Source organism: Gadus chalcogrammus, chromosome 16, assembly GCF_026213295.1.
Source record: "Gadus chalcogrammus isolate NIFS_2021 chromosome 16, NIFS_Gcha_1.0, whole genome shotgun sequence".
NCBI lineage: Eukaryota > Metazoa > Chordata > Actinopteri > Gadiformes > Gadidae > Gadus > Gadus chalcogrammus.
In genome coordinates, this window is record NC_079427.1 from 21,363,588 (window position 1) to 21,381,593 (window position 18,006).

The window sequence follows — 18,006 nt, forward strand, 5'->3', positions numbered from 1 at the left end:
GCGCCTCACCCCCAGATGGAGGACGACTCGGGATGCAAAGCGCGGCTCCTCACAGATAGATGAATAATGATCCAAATAGAGCTTTTTTCATGACCGACATGCTCTTCTAACATATAATATTAATAGGAACACAACGTTGCAGTGAAGATCAACGCAGCTCCGAAAGACCCCCAAGTTGTAAGTTCCCCATCAGACCCTGGTCTTCTCATAGAGTTTGGTTTGATACTTCTAGAGGTTGGTTTGATACTCCTAGAGTTTGGTTTGATGCTCCTAGAGTTTGGTTTGATAATTAGAGTTTGGTTGGATACTCAGAGTTTGGTTTGATGCTCAGTTTCGTTTTTGATTTCGTATTGCTATTTGTAGAGCCTCCGCTCATCACGCGTGTCTGCAGTCTAATGGCTCCCTCTGCAGGGGACTCTGATCATTACAGAGTGGAGGCAAATCACTTCAGAATAGGAAGCAAAGGAATAGGAAATATTTAATTTGTTATCCTTTATTACTCATCGACGTATTTTTATCTACGAATACATTACATCTGTGGATTTATGAGTTTGATCATTTATATTATTTCACTGCTGTGGGGGAAGAAGACGAGCTTTAGTAAATGTTAGACACCTTGTGATTTCTATCGATGATGTGAGGGGAGGAAAGGAGTTGGAGGGGCCCCGCTGGGTTAATAACAGGAGCGCGGTGGTCAAACTGCTGCAGAAGGGGGGGGTGTCGCTCCACTTCATCCGATCCGTTTTATGCGAACGGTTCTCATCAAGTAGGAGTGGGAGGAGTATTTCCAGCAACGCACTGGATATCCAAAATAACCCCCTGGTGTCGGGAGAAGAGCAGAAGGTATAAATACCCCTGCTGTACCAGATCTCTATGGACCATAGGTGAGTGGTTGAACCAACACTAGGTAAGAGAAAGAGATTCTCAAGTTCTAGACTAGCAGAAAAGGACCTTAGCCGATCCAACCCTTTGACGGATCCACTCCGGCTGGAGAAACCATCTCTGACTTGTCCCTCCCGACCCGTTAGACCAGAGCGTCCAGCGAACACAACAGAAGAGTTGGTCAATGAGCATAATTTGTGTATTATTCTAGAGTGCGGTTTCCATTGCACAATGTGGTTGACACTTCGTTGTATATTTCTGTACCTGTGCGTAATCAACGTCGTGCTTTCCATGGTCTATGAATCAGAGGATATTGTACCGGTCAGGATAAATGGAAGAGGCAGAGGGCGCTTCTGGAAAAGGAGCGAGGAACAGCCGAGATTCACTCTCAATGCCTTTGGCGAAGATTTCACGTTAAATCTGAAGCCAGACACCAGCTTTATCGCGCCTTCGTTTACAATCCAGCGCGTCACAGCCAAACATGTCGAGGTTTTACAAAGCGCTCCGGGTGCCCAACGACCAGATGTACTCCATGACTCGATACACCAACTCAGAGGCTGTTTCTACTCGGGGAACGTGGACTACAATCAGGACTCAGTCGTTGCTGTCAGCTTGTGTAACGGAATCTTCGGGTCATTCATTAACGAGGGAAAGGAATATGTGATTGAGCCAAAGCAGTTCGGCCTAGGACTCGGGGCTATCGAACAGCTGCATGTCATCAAAAGAAGAATTCACAACAATACAGTTCACAGTGGCCCGCTGTCACCTGGTCATCACAGTGAGGAAAGTCCAACGGAGTGGGACGAGGACCTTTTTACGCGCGGACTGCATGACGCACAGAGGAAACGTCGCCAGAAACGTTTTGTGTCCGCGCCACGATTTATCGAAACCTTAGTGGTTGCAGACGCATCCATGACCCAGTTCTATGGAGATGAAATCAAGGTAGGCTATAACCCAGCCCAACACGTGTTTCATCAACACTAGCCTTTTCAGAATTAAATAATAATACTAATGAATCATTATTATGACATAAATTACTAAATACGCATACTAGTAGGATTTAAGAATTGCGATACATTCATGTTTTCTAAAAAAAAGATGCGTGGTGCATCGTATATTTCAGGGAACCAATCGAGGTAATAGTACCGAAATGCCAAAAATGTTGCTCCACATACTTTAAGACTTGGTCATTATTTGGCCTCAAATCCACTCACACATCCCTCCACCGATAGTGGAGCGTATCGAAAGAAGACGTTGGATGAACAATTCATACCAGAGGCTGTTTAATACACAAACGCTCTAGTAAAAATAGAGGAAGAGTAAAACCATTGTGCATTTTTTCCATTTCCATCCCACTCATGGGATGTTTCTAAAATACTTTCCAAAACAACCCACCCCGATTCTTGACTGCATCCTATTTCCCATTTTATTTACCTCCCCATATTTTTCATATCGCAGTGTAAGAAAGACCATTGTTCAAATACCTTTTATATACGAGAGTGCAATTCTCATTTTTCATATTGGCCACACTGCCAGTTCCACAATAATAATCCTCTCTCTTTCTCTTTTCTCCTCCACTCCTCCCCTCTCCCTCTCCTATCTCCTGTCATTTCTGTTCTCCGCCTGTCCCCACTTCACCCCTCCTGCCCCTCTCCTCTCCTCTCCTCTGGGATCTCCTCCTCTCTCTCCCCCGCCCCCCCCCCCCCCCCCCCCCCCCCACCCCCCCCCCCCCCCCCCCCCCCCCCCCCCTGATCTCCTCTCTCCCCTTCTCTCCTCTCTTCGCCTCTCCACTTCATCCACCTCTCCTCCCCCCGTCTCCTCTGGTCTCTGGCCTCTCCCCTGATCTCCGCTCTTCTCCTCTCCTCCCTCCCTCCACTTCATCCTCCTCTCCTCTCTCTTGTTTCCGCCTCCCAGCACTACATCCTGACCCTGGTTTCCATGGCAGCGCAGCTGTATCAGCATCCCAGCATTAAGAACTCTGTGCACATGGTGGTGGTGAAAATGCTGGTTGTGGAGGATGAAGAGGTGGGCCCCGCTGTCTCCAGCAATGGAGGCCTTACCCTGCTCAACTTCTGCTCCTGGCAGCAGCGGTTCAACCCGCCTAGCCACAGGCACCCGGAGCACTACGACACGGCACTGCTCTTCACCCGAGAGGTGAGGCCTCCTTCCATCGCGGCCGTACACGCTGCCTAGCAGTTCCATTGGGGGAGTAGAGGAGCAGAGGAATGCTAGTGGTAGTCATGGCGTTTGTGATGGTTCTCCTGTGAGGCAAAGCAAAGTTAGCCTAGGATACGGTATATTTACCTATATTTAGGGTTTTACACTACTACCAGCCTCTTGAGTTCTCTCAAAATGGCAGAGTATCTGCAAAAATAAATCCCAAGATGCATTCTGACGTTCTAGCGCTACTGAGGATGTGAACACCCTTTTCCATCGAGTGGTCCACTTAGGAAGTCCTTATTTTGGCCATTGAAGTACCTGCCACCAAGGGTACCAACATAGGATTAGGAATAAATTCTAAGATCTTTTATGAGTCGGGGAAAGGAGTATGGTTAAATCAAAGCAACAATCTCAAAGATTTGCATGTAAAGAAATGTCTGTGAAGTCACTATCTATGAAAGCCCTTTCATTTGCACTATTATGATTATGAGAAATCACATGCAGCGCACAGTGTGTGACGTATTTCAACCCGCCGCTGTGGACGGGTGATGGAACGTAGGCAGTTCCTCTGAGCTAATGTAACAAACTCCATCCAACTCGTTCTGTGTGAAGCAGCTGACATTTCTTTCCCGTTTTTTTCTCTGCTTGTGCTGCAAGCTGCCAAATGTCAGATCACAGGTGACAATGTTTGGATCTTTGGGATGAGTGGTCCAGAAAAAAACCTGCAGGCATTGCTTATCGCCATAGGCGCCAAAGACGAACTAAACGTAATTTTAAATGAAGTATTTAAATACATATAAGGATTGAAGTTTGGTGAGTGTTTGTCAATCACGCGCCTACAGATCCCCGCCTCCAGCAACATGAATGGTCGAAAAAAATATGAAACGGAAAAAAGTTAACGTTCACCCAGACGATAAGATTTACTTAAAAAGTCATCCTGTTGCAGTGGATTCTTATGTCAGGTTAAGCATTCAATCTGCATGGTGATGTACTAAATGTTGAGTAATTAGCAAGAGCTGAATAGGATGGATGGAAGGGTTTTATTCAGTTGGATAATTTAAGATTCAATTAATGGTAGCCAATCTCTTTAGTTGTTTCCAAGATAAGAGTGCAGATGGCTCCTGCTGCATGAACTACTTAAGCGCCGAGAACTCAACAGACCTCACAAGATGACATGACTGAAATGTCCGGGGTCTTTTTAACCCACACTGCATCCAGACTTGACCCTTCAAGCTATTCACGCTGACTGCTGTTTTGAATTTTAACTCAAACCAGACTTTTGAATGCGGTGGAAATTAACACAATGATACACGTCATTTGGGGTTTCATTTTACTGTGCCTGTGTCTGTGTGTGTTTCGGTGTTTTAACAAGTGCTTTCTTTATGTTTGCAACCAACCTCAGATGCAATTCTTAATGAATCTGCCATACCTGTGTTGGTGTTTGTGCCCATGGTAACGATGATCCAGCCTAATTTTCAAGGTGCACAGACGCTGAAGCTGAGCTGCAGATGCAAATCCAGATGTGTTTTAAATCAAGGAGGGCTATTTCTTGTGGTTTGTAAAAGCCAGCTTGTGGCCATAGTCCAGCATGCATCCATTTCAATCAAACAGAGCTGAATGGCATCCAAAGAGGAGGAAAGATTGTATGCTGGTTCCTATTTACAAGCCCAACTTCTGATACAAGCATGCTGTTCATTTGACCACATTATGGCCTTCTATGTGCCCATGGGCCAAGAAGATTTATTCACTCACATTTTATGATGGAAACATTAGACATGTTTTTAAATGCTTTGGAAAAATGAAGACTGCACAGGCAGCAACCAAACACATCTCAAGTTTGCTCATTGCACGGGTTTACAAAACAAAGAAGCTTTCCATTAACATTCTGAAATGCCTCGGTTACTGAGTGACTGTTCTCGTCCAAACCTTTTCTCCAGAGAGACATGGGGTTTGACCTGTCTTTTGTTTTTGATATTCTTGTTTGTGTCTTAGGACATCTGTGGATACCAGAGCTGTGAGACGGTGGGCGTGGCAGACGTAGGCACCATGTGTGATCCCAAGAGAAGCTGCTTCGTCGTCGAGGACGATGGCCTGCAAGCAGCGTTCACCGTTGCCCACGAACTGGGTGAGTCCCTCCTTGGTTTTTAGAAAACTTTGATGCCCAGTAGGTTCACTGTAATACACCTTGCACATGCCCAGTAGGTATCACTGTAATACACCTTCACATGCCCAGGAGTTATCACTGTAATACACCTTGCACATGCCAAGTAGGCACTGTCATGCCAAATTTGTACCGGCTGCCAAATTTGTACCGGGCGCGTCATCCATACGTAATCCACTCCAAATCTGCCTGGCAACAGATGATCGCTTCGTCCGTTGCCTGGCAACGGACGATCGCGTTGAATGACGTGAACATTCGCGAACCTTCTATCTAGCGATCCGTTATCTGTATTGTGCTATTTCGTCCTTGACCTGCTTTAAACACTCAGTTTACTTGCTAAATTTGATTAAACAATTAAATACAATACAATAAAGTAAAAACAAGTGTTATCTGTAATGATATCAACATCAGTTATTAGACCGTCACACGGAGCATGCGCAGTTGGATTGGCGCGCTGCATGTTGATGTCTGTTCCAAGATACATCGTGTGTTTATTAAGGAACCCAACAAAACATTACATTATCTAGCGATCCGTTAACTGTATTATGTTATTCGTCTTTGGCAACATGAGCGTGAATGTTTTTTGAAACCTGCCCGGCAACGGACGACGCGATCATCTGCTGCCATGCAGGTTTGGAATGGATTACGTATGGATGACGCGCCCGGTACAAATTTGGCACCCGGTACAAATTTGGCATGATAGCACCACTGAATTACACCTTGCAAGTGTCTGGTTGGTATCACTGTAATATTACTGTAATACACCCTTCATACAAAGTGTGTTTGTTATTTTACAGCTGATTGTGAGACAAACAATTCTTGAGCTGGCGAATAACTTTATTCGGAATGTCAACAAAAAGAAGAGCAGATTTGTTTAATATCTGGTCTTCTATTGCAAATCCAAGTTCATATCAATATTATATATTATATAAGTTATTGTAGCAGGTCAGAGAGCGTGCGGAGACCACAGTTCGACTTCCCTCACTGGGAGCTTTTTTATTTCAAATGGTAGCAAAAAAAACAGAGACTTGAAACTATAAATTAAGGTCCGGGAAAGTCCTCGCGTTCAGCGCTCCGCGACCTGCGATCTCTGGTGGGGATTGCGTTGGATCTCTCTCTGCTCCCCGGTCTGGTTCCTACTAACAACAAAGCAGGCACATAAATACAAACACTCCCTGATTGGCCTGAGTGCTGACACCTGCTCGCACTCAGGTCCAACCCCCTCCCAGCCAATCCGGTGCGCTCCCAACCTGCCCATACTCCCCCAGGGAGAAAGGGAGATCAAAGTTAGGAGCACACAGGACCCCCTGAGAGACCCTCGCCCTGACCGAACGGGGGGGTGGGGCCTGGACTAGGGACGTATTGCCCGAGCTCTTCCCTCTCCGGTAACGTCGACGCAAATGCGACAGGGACCGCATCGTTCCACCTCTTTAGGAGGTTAATGTGGTAGACCTGCTTGTTTTCGCCCCTTTCCGAACGCGCTACCTCGTAATCCACATCCCCGACCCGCCGTGTGACCACAAAGGACCCTTGCCACTTCGCGAGTAATTTGGTGCTAGAGGTGGGCAATAGTTCAAGGACCTTATCCCCCGGGGTGAGATTGCGTAATCTAGTCCCTCTGTCGCACAGGCGTCTTTGACTCACCTGGGCCCGGTGAAGTGCTCAAGTGACAATACCCCTAGTGAGTGAAGCTTTGCACTCAAGTCCATGACGTACTGGATTTCGTTCTTGCTGTCACTGGACCCCTCCTCCCAGTTTTCTTTAATGAGGTCCAGGACGCCCCTGGGCTTGCACCCATTAAGCAACTCAAATGGGGAAAACCCTGTGGAAGCCAGGGGCACTTCCCGCACTGCAAACAACAGAGGGTCTAGCCATTGATGCCAATTTCGAGCATCCACGTGTACGAACTTACGGATCATGGACTTTAACGTCCGGTTAAACCTCTCACACAAGCCGTCCGTGGCTGGGTGATAGACGCTTGTGTGGATGGCCTTGACCTTCAACAACCCGTAAAGTTCCCTAATCGTGCGTGACATGAAATTAGTGCCCTGGTCAGCAAGAATCTCTTTCGGGATTCCCGCCCGCGATATGACATGAAACAACGCCTGCGCAACACTCTTCGCAGAGATGTTGCACAACGGAATTGCTTCCGGGTATCGGGTTGCGCAGTCGATCAGGACTAACACAAATTGATACCCGTGTGCGGAACATTTTAATGGCTTGATAATGTCCATGCCAACGGGGTCGAAGGGGGTTTCCACCAGGGGAAGGGGCCGTAAGGGAGCCCTGGGGACGGCCGGGGGATTCACCAACTGGCACTCGGAGCAGGATGCGCACCACCTGCGCACCTCCGCCCGAATTCCCGGCCAATAGAATCGGGCTACTATCCAGTTAGGTGTTTTATCGTACCCCAAATGGCCCGCCATTGGGCTATAATGCGCCGCCTAGAAAACCATTTCCCGGCGGCTCCTGGGTACCAGCAACTGGGTGACAACCTCCTCACTCTGGGTGTCACGACTCACCCGATAAAGCCTATCCCTAACCACTATAAAGTGTGGGTAAGTCAGCGCTGCGTCTGGCCGGACCTTACTCCCATCAATAGCTATCACCTGGTCGTAGGCTGAGCTCAGTGTGGCGTCACGAGACTGCTCGAGGGGGAAATCCTCCACCGGTGGGAACCTCAGCGCTGGGACCTTGGGTTGGGGATCCCCCGCCTCCCCCGATCCCTGAGCAGCGTCGTCCGCCCCCGCCTCGGCGCAGAACACAGCACACGACTTACATGTCCCTACCGGTCGTGTCCGCACCCCCATAGTCTCCCTAACAGCCTGAGTCCAGCAGTGCCTGGTGCGTACCCCGCTGTATCTTCACCGGGATACGGTACACCTCGGCGGGACCGTGGGGAGGAGACGGGGCAGCGGTGACGCGGACGACCTGGCCCACCTCCATTAGAGGGCAATCCCGCTGGAAGTGACCAGTCCGCCCGCACCTCCAACACCCCTCCCCTGCCGTCTGAGCGCCCGTCTGCGGAGTGGGGGTGGGAGATGATTCACGTGCCCGCTCCGGAGCGGGGACCCCCCCTCTCACCCTTGGCGCCGGGCTTGGCCTGTCCCGTCATAGGGAAGCTGCACCGGTGCGTGGGACCGGTGTTGGTGGTCGCTGGGCCGTCGGTGGGGGCTGCAGGTGGCTCTCCGCCAGGTCGACCGCAGCGGAGAAGCTCTCGGGCCGGTGGTACCGGACCCAGGCGGAGGTCCTGGCCGGAAGCCTCTCAACAAACCTCTCCAGGGCCACCTGCTCCACCACGTCCTCTGCCGAGTTCTGGTCTGGAACCAGCCACCTCCTCGCCTGGTCCTGCAGCTGCTGGGCAAAGGCGAAGGGACGGTCCCCCTCAGTGAACGCCAGCGTCCGGACCGGCGCCGATGTTCTTCCGGGTAGAGGCCAAGCCAGTCCCGGATGGTCCTGGCGATGGTCCCATAGTCCCGCTGGGCCCCGGCCGGCAGACTGTGGGCCGCAAGCTGGGCCTCCCCCATCAGGAGCGGCAGGAGACAATGAGCCCACTCCTGATGAGGCCACCCGGAGACCTCGGCCACCACCTGAAAAGTCTCCAGGAAGGCCTCCGCATCGTCCGCCTCCCCCATCTTTGGGACGTGGATGTTGGCCACGGGTCCTGCTCCCCTGGGTCCCTCGCCGCGTCCCACGGGAGGAGCTCCCGTAGGACTGGGCCAGCTCTGTGAGCACCTTGCTTTGGGTCTGCTGGAGCTGGCCCTGCCGTTCCGCCATCTGGGCCAGATGCCCGAGCACGCTTCCCAGCGGTGACTGGTCCATGTCTGCGCCCGCCCCGTATTGGGCTCCGCTGTAGCAGGTCAGAGAGCGCGCGGAGACCACATTTCGTCTTCCCTCACTGGGAGCTTCTTTATTTCAAATGGTAGCAAACAAAACAGAGACTTGAAACTATAAATTAACGTCCGGGAGAGTCCTCGCGTTCAGTGCTCCGCGACCTGCGATCTCAGGTGGGGATGGCGTTGGATCTCTCTCTGCTCCCCAGTCTGGTTCCTACTAACAACAAAGCAGGCACATAAATACAAACACTCCCTGATTGGCCTGAGTGCTGACACCTGCTCGCACTCAGGTCCAACCCCCCCCAGCCAATGCGGTGCGCTACCAACCTGCCCAGACGTCGTACGTCCCCCCCACAGTTATATATTTGCATCAATGTTTGTTGCCACGGAAGGGATCTTCAAAAAGGAGGACTAACAGGATGCACACCCACAAAAGGACATAAAGGCACAGTACACACACACAGATACACATTTACGCACACAGATGTACACACACACACACACACACACACAAACATATAAACACACAGACACAAACACACATATAGACACAACCATACACATATACACACACACACACATACACATACACACACACACACACACACACACACACACACACACACACACACACACACACACACACACACACACGTATATAGACACATACACATAAGCAATAACTTCTCGGCTGGCGTTGAATGCTGTCCGCCCTTGGCCTCACTGGTCTAAACCCAGTCTCAGGGGCCAATCACACTAGGGCCGTTTGCCTGTTCCGTGCTGCAGGAAGATTCAGCACGATTCCCCCCCTCCCCACTCCCCCCGCTGGCCCGTGGTCACACTGCTCCCAAAGGCCGTGGCCTGGGCACGATTGCTCCTTTATACATACGTCATCACGTCGTAATGCGATAAATACGTCATCACCAAGCGTGGTGTCCAGCTGCGACTGAACGCTGTCGTCGGCCCAAATTTCAAGTAAACACTCGACTTCACCATCGCACCAACGTAAACCCACTCGTGAACCGCTTGCCGGCATTGTTTAAAATTATTGTTGTGGGGGAAAAAGGTCATGGACCTATAAAGAAAGAAGGGTCGCGCAAGGACTACGTCATCCCGCTCACGTTGCGTATCCGCGCGTGTCATCTCATTAGCATCTGTACTTTGGCCACGGCACACCTCTCCCAAGTGTGCCTTGGCCAAGGGGCTGTTCCGTGCTTGAGTACGGATGGCGTGGTCACACTAGCCAAACGTTCTAGACTTTAGTATGCAAATGAGCTTGGGCACGGGGCCACGGCCCTAGTGTGAGTGGCCCCTCATTGAGGGTGAGAGCCCAACACACATGAGTATTTATTGTTTCCCTCTTTAAGCTCACCAACCACAGTTGCGTCTGTCCCTGCAACCAGGCCGCCCCGCCCCCTTGTCTGCAGCCGACGCCAAGCCACGCCCCCTCACTCCAGTGTTATAGACAGAAGGGGCGATTGAAATCATGTGTTTGCCTCAAAGCACCATTTATCAAAGCAGTCTTTATGGGAGGTTGATTATTGATCAGTGATGTTCTGGTGCAGGCCATGTGTTGAGTATGCCCCATGATGACTCCAAGACCTGTGAGAGGCTGTTTGGGGCCCTGGGGGGCCAGCACCTCATGGCCCCAGTGATCCTGAACCTCAGCAGGACCGCCCCCTGGTCGCCCTGCAGTGCCCTCTACGTCACAGAGTTCTTCGACAACGGACACGGTGGGTGAAGTCAGAGGCCGGTAGAAGGATGACAGGTCACGTTTACAGTAGATTCAGTAGATGCAATTGCTGACCGCATGCAGTTGTTTGCACATCGTACTTTGAAGTCGTTGTCTCTTAGGAAAAAGGATTAAGGTGAAATTATAGGAAAGCGAAAATAGATTTATCACAATCACAATCATTTACTGAGCTAGAGTAATCATGTCTATTCAGAGTATTGCGAGGAAGTCTGAATCACCACATGTCACAAGCAGTTCATCTCATTGCCCAAAAAGGAAGTGTAGGATTGCCGTTGTGGTTTGAGAGTGTTATTACGTTGGGCCAGGGTTCACTCCAGGGATCAACAAAGCATGCTGTAGTTTCTCACACCATCTCTCGCCTATACTCATTCACAATTTCTCTCCTGTTAAAACATGTTTTGACAACCACAAAATGACAGGTTTGAGAAGTAGTTTAGAGTAGCTCTTTTGGTTTCTAATATCAGTCTCTCCTGCTCTCCTTCTCTCAGCTCAGTGCTCAGCACTGTGTGGGCCTTTCTGGATTGTTTTGCATTAGGGGACGACCACGGTCCCAGAACCTACTTTTCCACTGACTCATACTACTGACTTTTTCCTGCTGCAGACTCCTTGCGCCAAGGCAACAGCTGTCATCAGCTAAATATGTTCTTTATCAGTTGGAAAATGTCTCCACAGAAGACTAATGTGAAGAATCATTCCTAACGCGATACGTCAGCCACACAACTGTGGACAATGTCCCTATTCAATGCAATATAAGTTCATTAAAAAACAATAAATATTGAAAGGAAAGAAGAAGCTGGATTAAATTTGAATGCTTTCTGATAACTTAAAAGGAATACAGTGTTTTGACTCGCATGTAGGATTGGGTTTATTATTGATCTCTTTAGGGTTTAGGTGAAAAAGTGTCTTAGCCATTTCTTTCAACAATATCCAACATCCAAACGTATCAAAGAAAAAATACACTATAAAGAAAAAAACAATAGCAGCAATTATTTGACTCGTCTGTAAGTCACTATATAGAATACTGGGAGGAATAGTAAAGGCCCCATGCGTGACCGTGTTGGACTGAAGTCTGTCCACTCATTAACCCCTGACCCCTCTCAGGAGACTGCCTGCTGGACGCCCCGGAGACGGCCATGCCGCTGCCCCGGGGGCTGCCCGGCCGCACCTTCAGCCTGGACCGCCAGTGCCAACAGATCTTCGGAGAGGAGTTCCTCCGCTGCCCCAACACGTCGGACAGCGAGCCCTGCTCCCAGCTCTGGTGCCACGAGGAGGGCGGCCACCACTGCACCACCAAGAACGGCAGCTTGCCCTGGGCCGACGGCACCGCCTGCCCCAACGGAACATGTCTTCATGGGATGTGCCGGGCCACCCAGGAGGTCCTGCAGCCACGGGTGAGAGTCATGTTGGATAGTGAACCAACAGCATTAATCAAATGGATACCTATTTTATTATACAGATGCATCCGCTGGTCACCTGATTCTATATTCATATTTTGTGATGATACCCTATATCCTATTCTCATTTATTAAATTTCATATTTTGGACTTTGTTCCATATTCATTACGTAGTCCACACTTCATTGTCCTGTTATCCCCTGTGTTACTCTATATCCTGACAGACCTTCAGACTCATTACTTTTACGATAATGTTGCTACCCAAATAAATCTAGTCAAGAGTACTCATCTAAAATAACATCCCCACTAGGATCGTTTTCTTCTATAAGCCTTCTTTCTTTGTTCAAACATCCTCTCTGCCCCTTTCCCATATCTGCTCACATTTACACAATCTGTTGCCTGATAAATGAAGTTTATCATTTGTATTCATTAGTTTGGCTCAGTTGCTCTGACATCTCTTTGTATATTCTATGTGTGAAAATCTGCACGTCTGTTTGTAGACGTCCTTACAGTAAGGCAAATAGCTGCTCCAAATCATGTAAAGTCTGGAAACAACACACTCACACGTACACACACGTACACACACGACACACACACACACACACACACACACACACGCACACACACACACACACACATACATACACACACACAGACACACACACACACACAAAATGTATGTCGACATGGACAACATACATGCTATGCATCTGAACTGTATTCCCGTTAATGAAGCCCTTAACCAGGTCTTGTGCGTGCTGAGGCACAAGGGGCAGGGACATGCAACAGCAGGCCCAGAGCGGTACTAACCCCGGCCCCAGTGTGCCCGGCTCTAACCAGACCTTTCCTCCTGGTCTCCCCAGGTGGTGGTAGACGGGGGCTGGGGCCTGTGGGGGTCGTGGCGGGAGTGTTCCAGGACCTGTGGGGGCGGAGTGGAGTTCTCCTATAGAGAATGCCAGGACCCTGTACCCCAGAACGGGGGGCGGTACTGCGAGGGCCAAAGGGTGCAGTACCGCTCCTGTAACCCACAGCCCTGTGAGGACAGTGATGGTAAGACATGCAGAGCTGGAAACCATCCCTATGGAGGATTTGTGTGGCTCCATATTTGATTGATTATTTGTATTTGTGTGCTGAATGAGTTGAGAGTCGTGAGTTGAGAATACATTGGTCATTTAGAAATTATGAATTATATTTCAGCTACGTCTTGCATTTGGAAGATGCAAGCCAAACTATGTACTGCATTTATCAAGTCCCATTTCGGTTACCATCAGAACTATAAGTCACGTGACGTAGCCAGTTAGGCCTACCAAGTTGAATAAATGTTTTGACCCAGACAGAACCTTATCGATTGTATATAACACTGTTCTATTTTCTGTTGCCAACATGCTGGGTCTGAAGGGTTCTGTGGACGTTTGCTGGCAGAACCACAGACCCTGAGTCGCCTTTGTGAGCATTACGTCTCACTTCTTTCAATCTCACATGTATGGGAGCTCAAGTATTTTTTCCTGGAGTCATGTTTCCAGTGCGGGGTTGATCCCAGACCAGTTACTGCTGTGCCAGCAGTAACTGCCAGTTTCTGCTGTGTGACCCCATGGCTCATGGTGTGTTGTAGATGTATCATACACCACCCGCACGAGTTGCTCTTCGGGGAAGAACAGGCTATTCATTGGCTCATTTGCTATTTGTTTGTCATTGTTAGCTACATTAGCCTCTTTAGCAAGCCATATCGGAAAAAAAAACCACAAAAACTTTACATTGTATTGCTCCCACAGCAAGACCGTGCAATGCATTAATTGGTGACCGGATTAAAGCAGCAATGTTATCAAGTGTGTAAGAGCAGAAATCAATATTAAAAATCAATATTAAAACGACCAACGTGGCACAAATACAAAGAAAATACACCTCAGTAAAAAAAAAAAGAAAGACGGCAGCGAAATGCTTTTTTCTTTTTTTTATACCATGAAGAGCCGAGAGGCTATGGGCTCAGCCATTTTTGTTTGTCGAGTCATACGGTCAACCTTACTGAACTCGTTGGACTCTCAGAATCCTGAGATATTACGACCAAAAGGGACGTGCCTCAGCTAAAATGCCGCAAGAAAGCTGGGAGATTTCCTTCTTTGCAACTCGTGCGGGTTGTATACGATGCATCTCGAATACACCATCAGTGTGGGGTGGATCCCAGACCAGTTAATGCTGAGAGGAGGTGTGGCCCCGTGGCTCAGTGTGGGGTGGATCCCAGACCAGTTACTGCTGAGAGGAGGTGTGGCCCTGTGGCTCAGTGTGGGGTGGATCCCAGACCAGTTACTGCTGAGAGGAGGTTTGACCCCATGGCTCAGTCTGAGGTGGATCCAAGACCAGTTACTGCTGAGAGGAGGTTTGACCCCATGGCTCAGTCTGAGGTGGATCCCAGACCAGTTACTGCTGAGAGGAGGTTTGACCCCATGGCTCAGTCTGGGATGGATCCCAGACCAGTTACTGCTGAGAGGAGGTTTGACCCCATGGCTCAGTCTGGGGTGGATCCCAGACCAGTTACTGCTGAGAGGAGGTTTGACCCCATGGCTCAGTCTGGGGTGGATCCCAGACCAGTTACTGCTGTGATGAGGTTTGACCCCATGGCTCAGTGTAGGTTGGATCCCAGACCAGTTAATGCTGAGAGGAGGTTTGACCCCATGGCTCAGTCTGGGGTGGATCCCAGACCAGTTACTGCTGAGAGGAGGTTTGACCCTGTGGCTCGCAGGGCAAGCTGCCCTGGACCAAGCTGCCTCATCTTATGGAATATAGTGTTTGGATATATTTAGATTCATTTCTTTATTTCGTACAATATAATTCTGGGGAATAAGACCCCATCGATAAAATTGACACGTCATTTCATGGCTTTTCTCTTTTCCTCTTCCGTTCCTTCTCTCTCAGGAAAGAGTTTCCGAGAACAGCAGTGTGAGAAGAACAACAGCCCACACTACCTGGATTTCAACGGTCACATGAAAGAGTGGATCCCCAAGTATGCGGGCGTGTCCCCTAGGGACCGCTGCAAGCTCTTCTGCATCACGCGGGACAGCAGCGAGTTCAAGGTGTTCCAAGCTAAGGTATGTCTGCTCTGTAGGCCATCATGCTATCGCCATGGCAACAACTCTGCTTGTGCTGGGAGAGCAGAAAAAATGGAAGCAGGATGATTGGTGTCCTTCAGGATTAGACGAGTTTGTGCAAAAATGGGAACACAGTATCTATAAGAACCATATGGCAACAGTTATGGAGCTATAGTTATATATTAGATATTTCAACACTTTTGGTTTGTCAACAGGTAATTGACGGCACCACCTGTGGGCCTGACACCACCTCGGTGTGTGTCCAAGGCCAGTGTGTGAAGGCTGGTTGTGACCAGTTGATTGGATCCAACAAGAAGTTTGATAAGTGCGGAGTGTGCAGAGAAGCCGCCACACACGAGCTCACCTGCATGAAGATCACAGGTTCCTACAGCAAAGCCAGGTACGCACTATGGCTGATATAGGGATTAAGAGGAATGATGGATGGACATCTTCAACAGCCTTCACTTCAAGTGGTCAAATTCTCTATTTATATATATATATATATATATGTATACATATAAATAAAAACTTGATTGCCAAGTTAATATATTCACTTGATCACAATATACATACCAAGAGAGTGTGCATATTTATGATAGGAAGAGGGTTTCGAGGTATCAACTTAAAGCTGTAACTGTATCACAGTAGGGTGCCATTAACCCAAAAAGACATACGCCAAAGTCAGTGTCCCATGCTCAAAGTTAAAATTTGAATCATTTTGCACGAAAAAACTGCAGCCTATGAAAATACATACAGAAGTAGGTGAGTTCAAAGCCAGGTGTATTCATATATTCCTGTGTCTTTTCCCCCCAGATATGGATACAGCGACATTGTGACTATTCCAGTCGGTGCGACCAACATCGACATCAAACAACGCAGCCACCGTGGGGTCAGACACGACGGCCACTACCTGGCCGTCAAGAGAGCAAAAGGCAGCTACGTCCTCAACGGTAACTTCTCCGTGTCCACGCTGGAGCAGGATATCCCTGTTCAGGGCGCTACTCTCAAGTACAGCGGCTCCTCCACCACCCTGGAGCGGATCCAGGGCTTCAGGCAGCTCAGGGAGGCCCTCACCATCCAGCTCCTCGTCCTGGGGGGCCACTCCATCCCTCCCAAGGTCAAGTACACCTTTTTCATCCCCAGGGACACCACCTTCAGCAGTAGGGCAGCCGAGGAGCGGCCCGGGCGCCGCCCTCTCCCCGCACATGCTCCACCCGCTGGGCCGGCCACAGTGGGTTCTGGGAGAGTGGTCCCAGTGCTCCAAGAGCTGTGGCTCGGGATGGTCCAGGAGGAACGTGGACTGCCTGGACGGGGCCGGGTTCCACTCCGGGCAGTGTGACCGGGACCTGAAGCCCGTCGACATCCGTCCCTGTGGGGACGCGCCCTGCCCCATGTGGCAGATGGGACCTTGGTCCGCATGCTCACGAACTTGTGGTGCAGGGGCGCGGCGGCGCAGCGTCTTCTGCACCGAGTACACCGGGAACATCGTGGAGGTGGCTAAGTGCGACCCCAAAAAGATGCCTGAGCCAGTGTCCGGGGAATGTCTCGACCGAGACTGTGCATGAAGGAAAAGAGTGGACATTTGGAAAGTGAATCGTTTGTAGCCCAAAAAGGTGGTTGACGAGGCCCGCCTTCAGAGGGAAGATGTTGACCATGGTAACCAGCCAGTCGCGTTAGAGCCTTCTACTTGGTCACTGTGCAACCCCCTTGACATTCTAGAACCACTATTGAAATGTTGTCATTAAATCTACCTCAGGATGTATATGTTTTGTGTGTCAATACTAAATGACGGTACTGTGGGTTTCTCTCCAGAAACTGATACGTTTCTAGCCTATATAGATGGAGAGTAATTTTATTAATTAATTGCGTTATTACTTTGAGTCAATTGGAATTAGCTATTTTGTTTTTTTTGCATGAACTCTGCTGTCAACAACAGTATAGTATCAATATCCCTCAAATTTGTATCCACAGAACTCAGTCCAATATAAAGCCTTAATGAAGACTATTATTTAAGGTATAATGGCAGGTCAATATTCATTGACACTCTTTTTTTAGATAAACTGACCTATAAGAATGGATGTGTTTAAACTAAAGATGTTAAATCATTCTAAGCATAGTTAATGACTGGGAAGCATCCTAATCAAGAAGCACCATACACCAGACACAGGAAACCTTATTCTGATCTGTAGTGTGTAGTCTATGCTCTGTGAACTATAATACATTTTCTGCATAGTAGTTACTGTTAGGATAGCCATAAGCATTTTATGTTCCTGTGTTTAAGGATCATAATAATATGTATTTTCTTTAAAAAATATATATGTAAATGAAATATTCAAATGCACACTGTTTATTCATGATTCTTTATTCCAGTTTGGTAAATCACAGTATGTTATAAGGCATGAGAGACAAAGAATCAGGCCTATATCCCTTCAGTGAAGGACCATACAATATCATTATTACAGCTTCCTTTCAAGATATTTATTTTTGTAAAGTTTTTACTTTGGTTGTTGATTTACATTTCAGATGCTGCTTTATTTGAGTTTTTTATCTAGTAAAATAAACTAATTCAAACCAATAATTGCACAACTTATTTAGTGTTTGTGTTGTTTATTATTTTGTATTCACACTGTGTGAATCTGTATCTATATTTTACATACATACATCTACACATATACAAATATAAACAATATATGTATGTATATATATATATATATTATATATATATATTATATATATA

The 18,006-nt window shown here is 48.4% G+C and overlaps 1 protein-coding gene across 1 annotated transcript; it reads left to right on the plus strand.

Moving 5' to 3' along the window:
* The first annotated feature begins 30 nt into the window (after positions 1–30).
* On the plus strand, positions 31–17,868 carry LOC130406709 (A disintegrin and metalloproteinase with thrombospondin motifs 8-like). The gene is given in 10 exon segments (XM_056612391.1): positions 31–1,824; positions 2,797–3,036; positions 5,035–5,167; positions 10,605–10,772; positions 11,894–12,183; positions 13,050–13,236; positions 15,097–15,269; positions 15,485–15,669; positions 16,083–16,449; positions 16,451–17,868. Coding segments are annotated over 10 exon segments (2,838 nt in total). The 5' UTR covers positions 31–1,113; the 3' UTR covers positions 16,835–17,868.
* Positions 17,869–18,006: the final 138 nt, after the last annotated feature.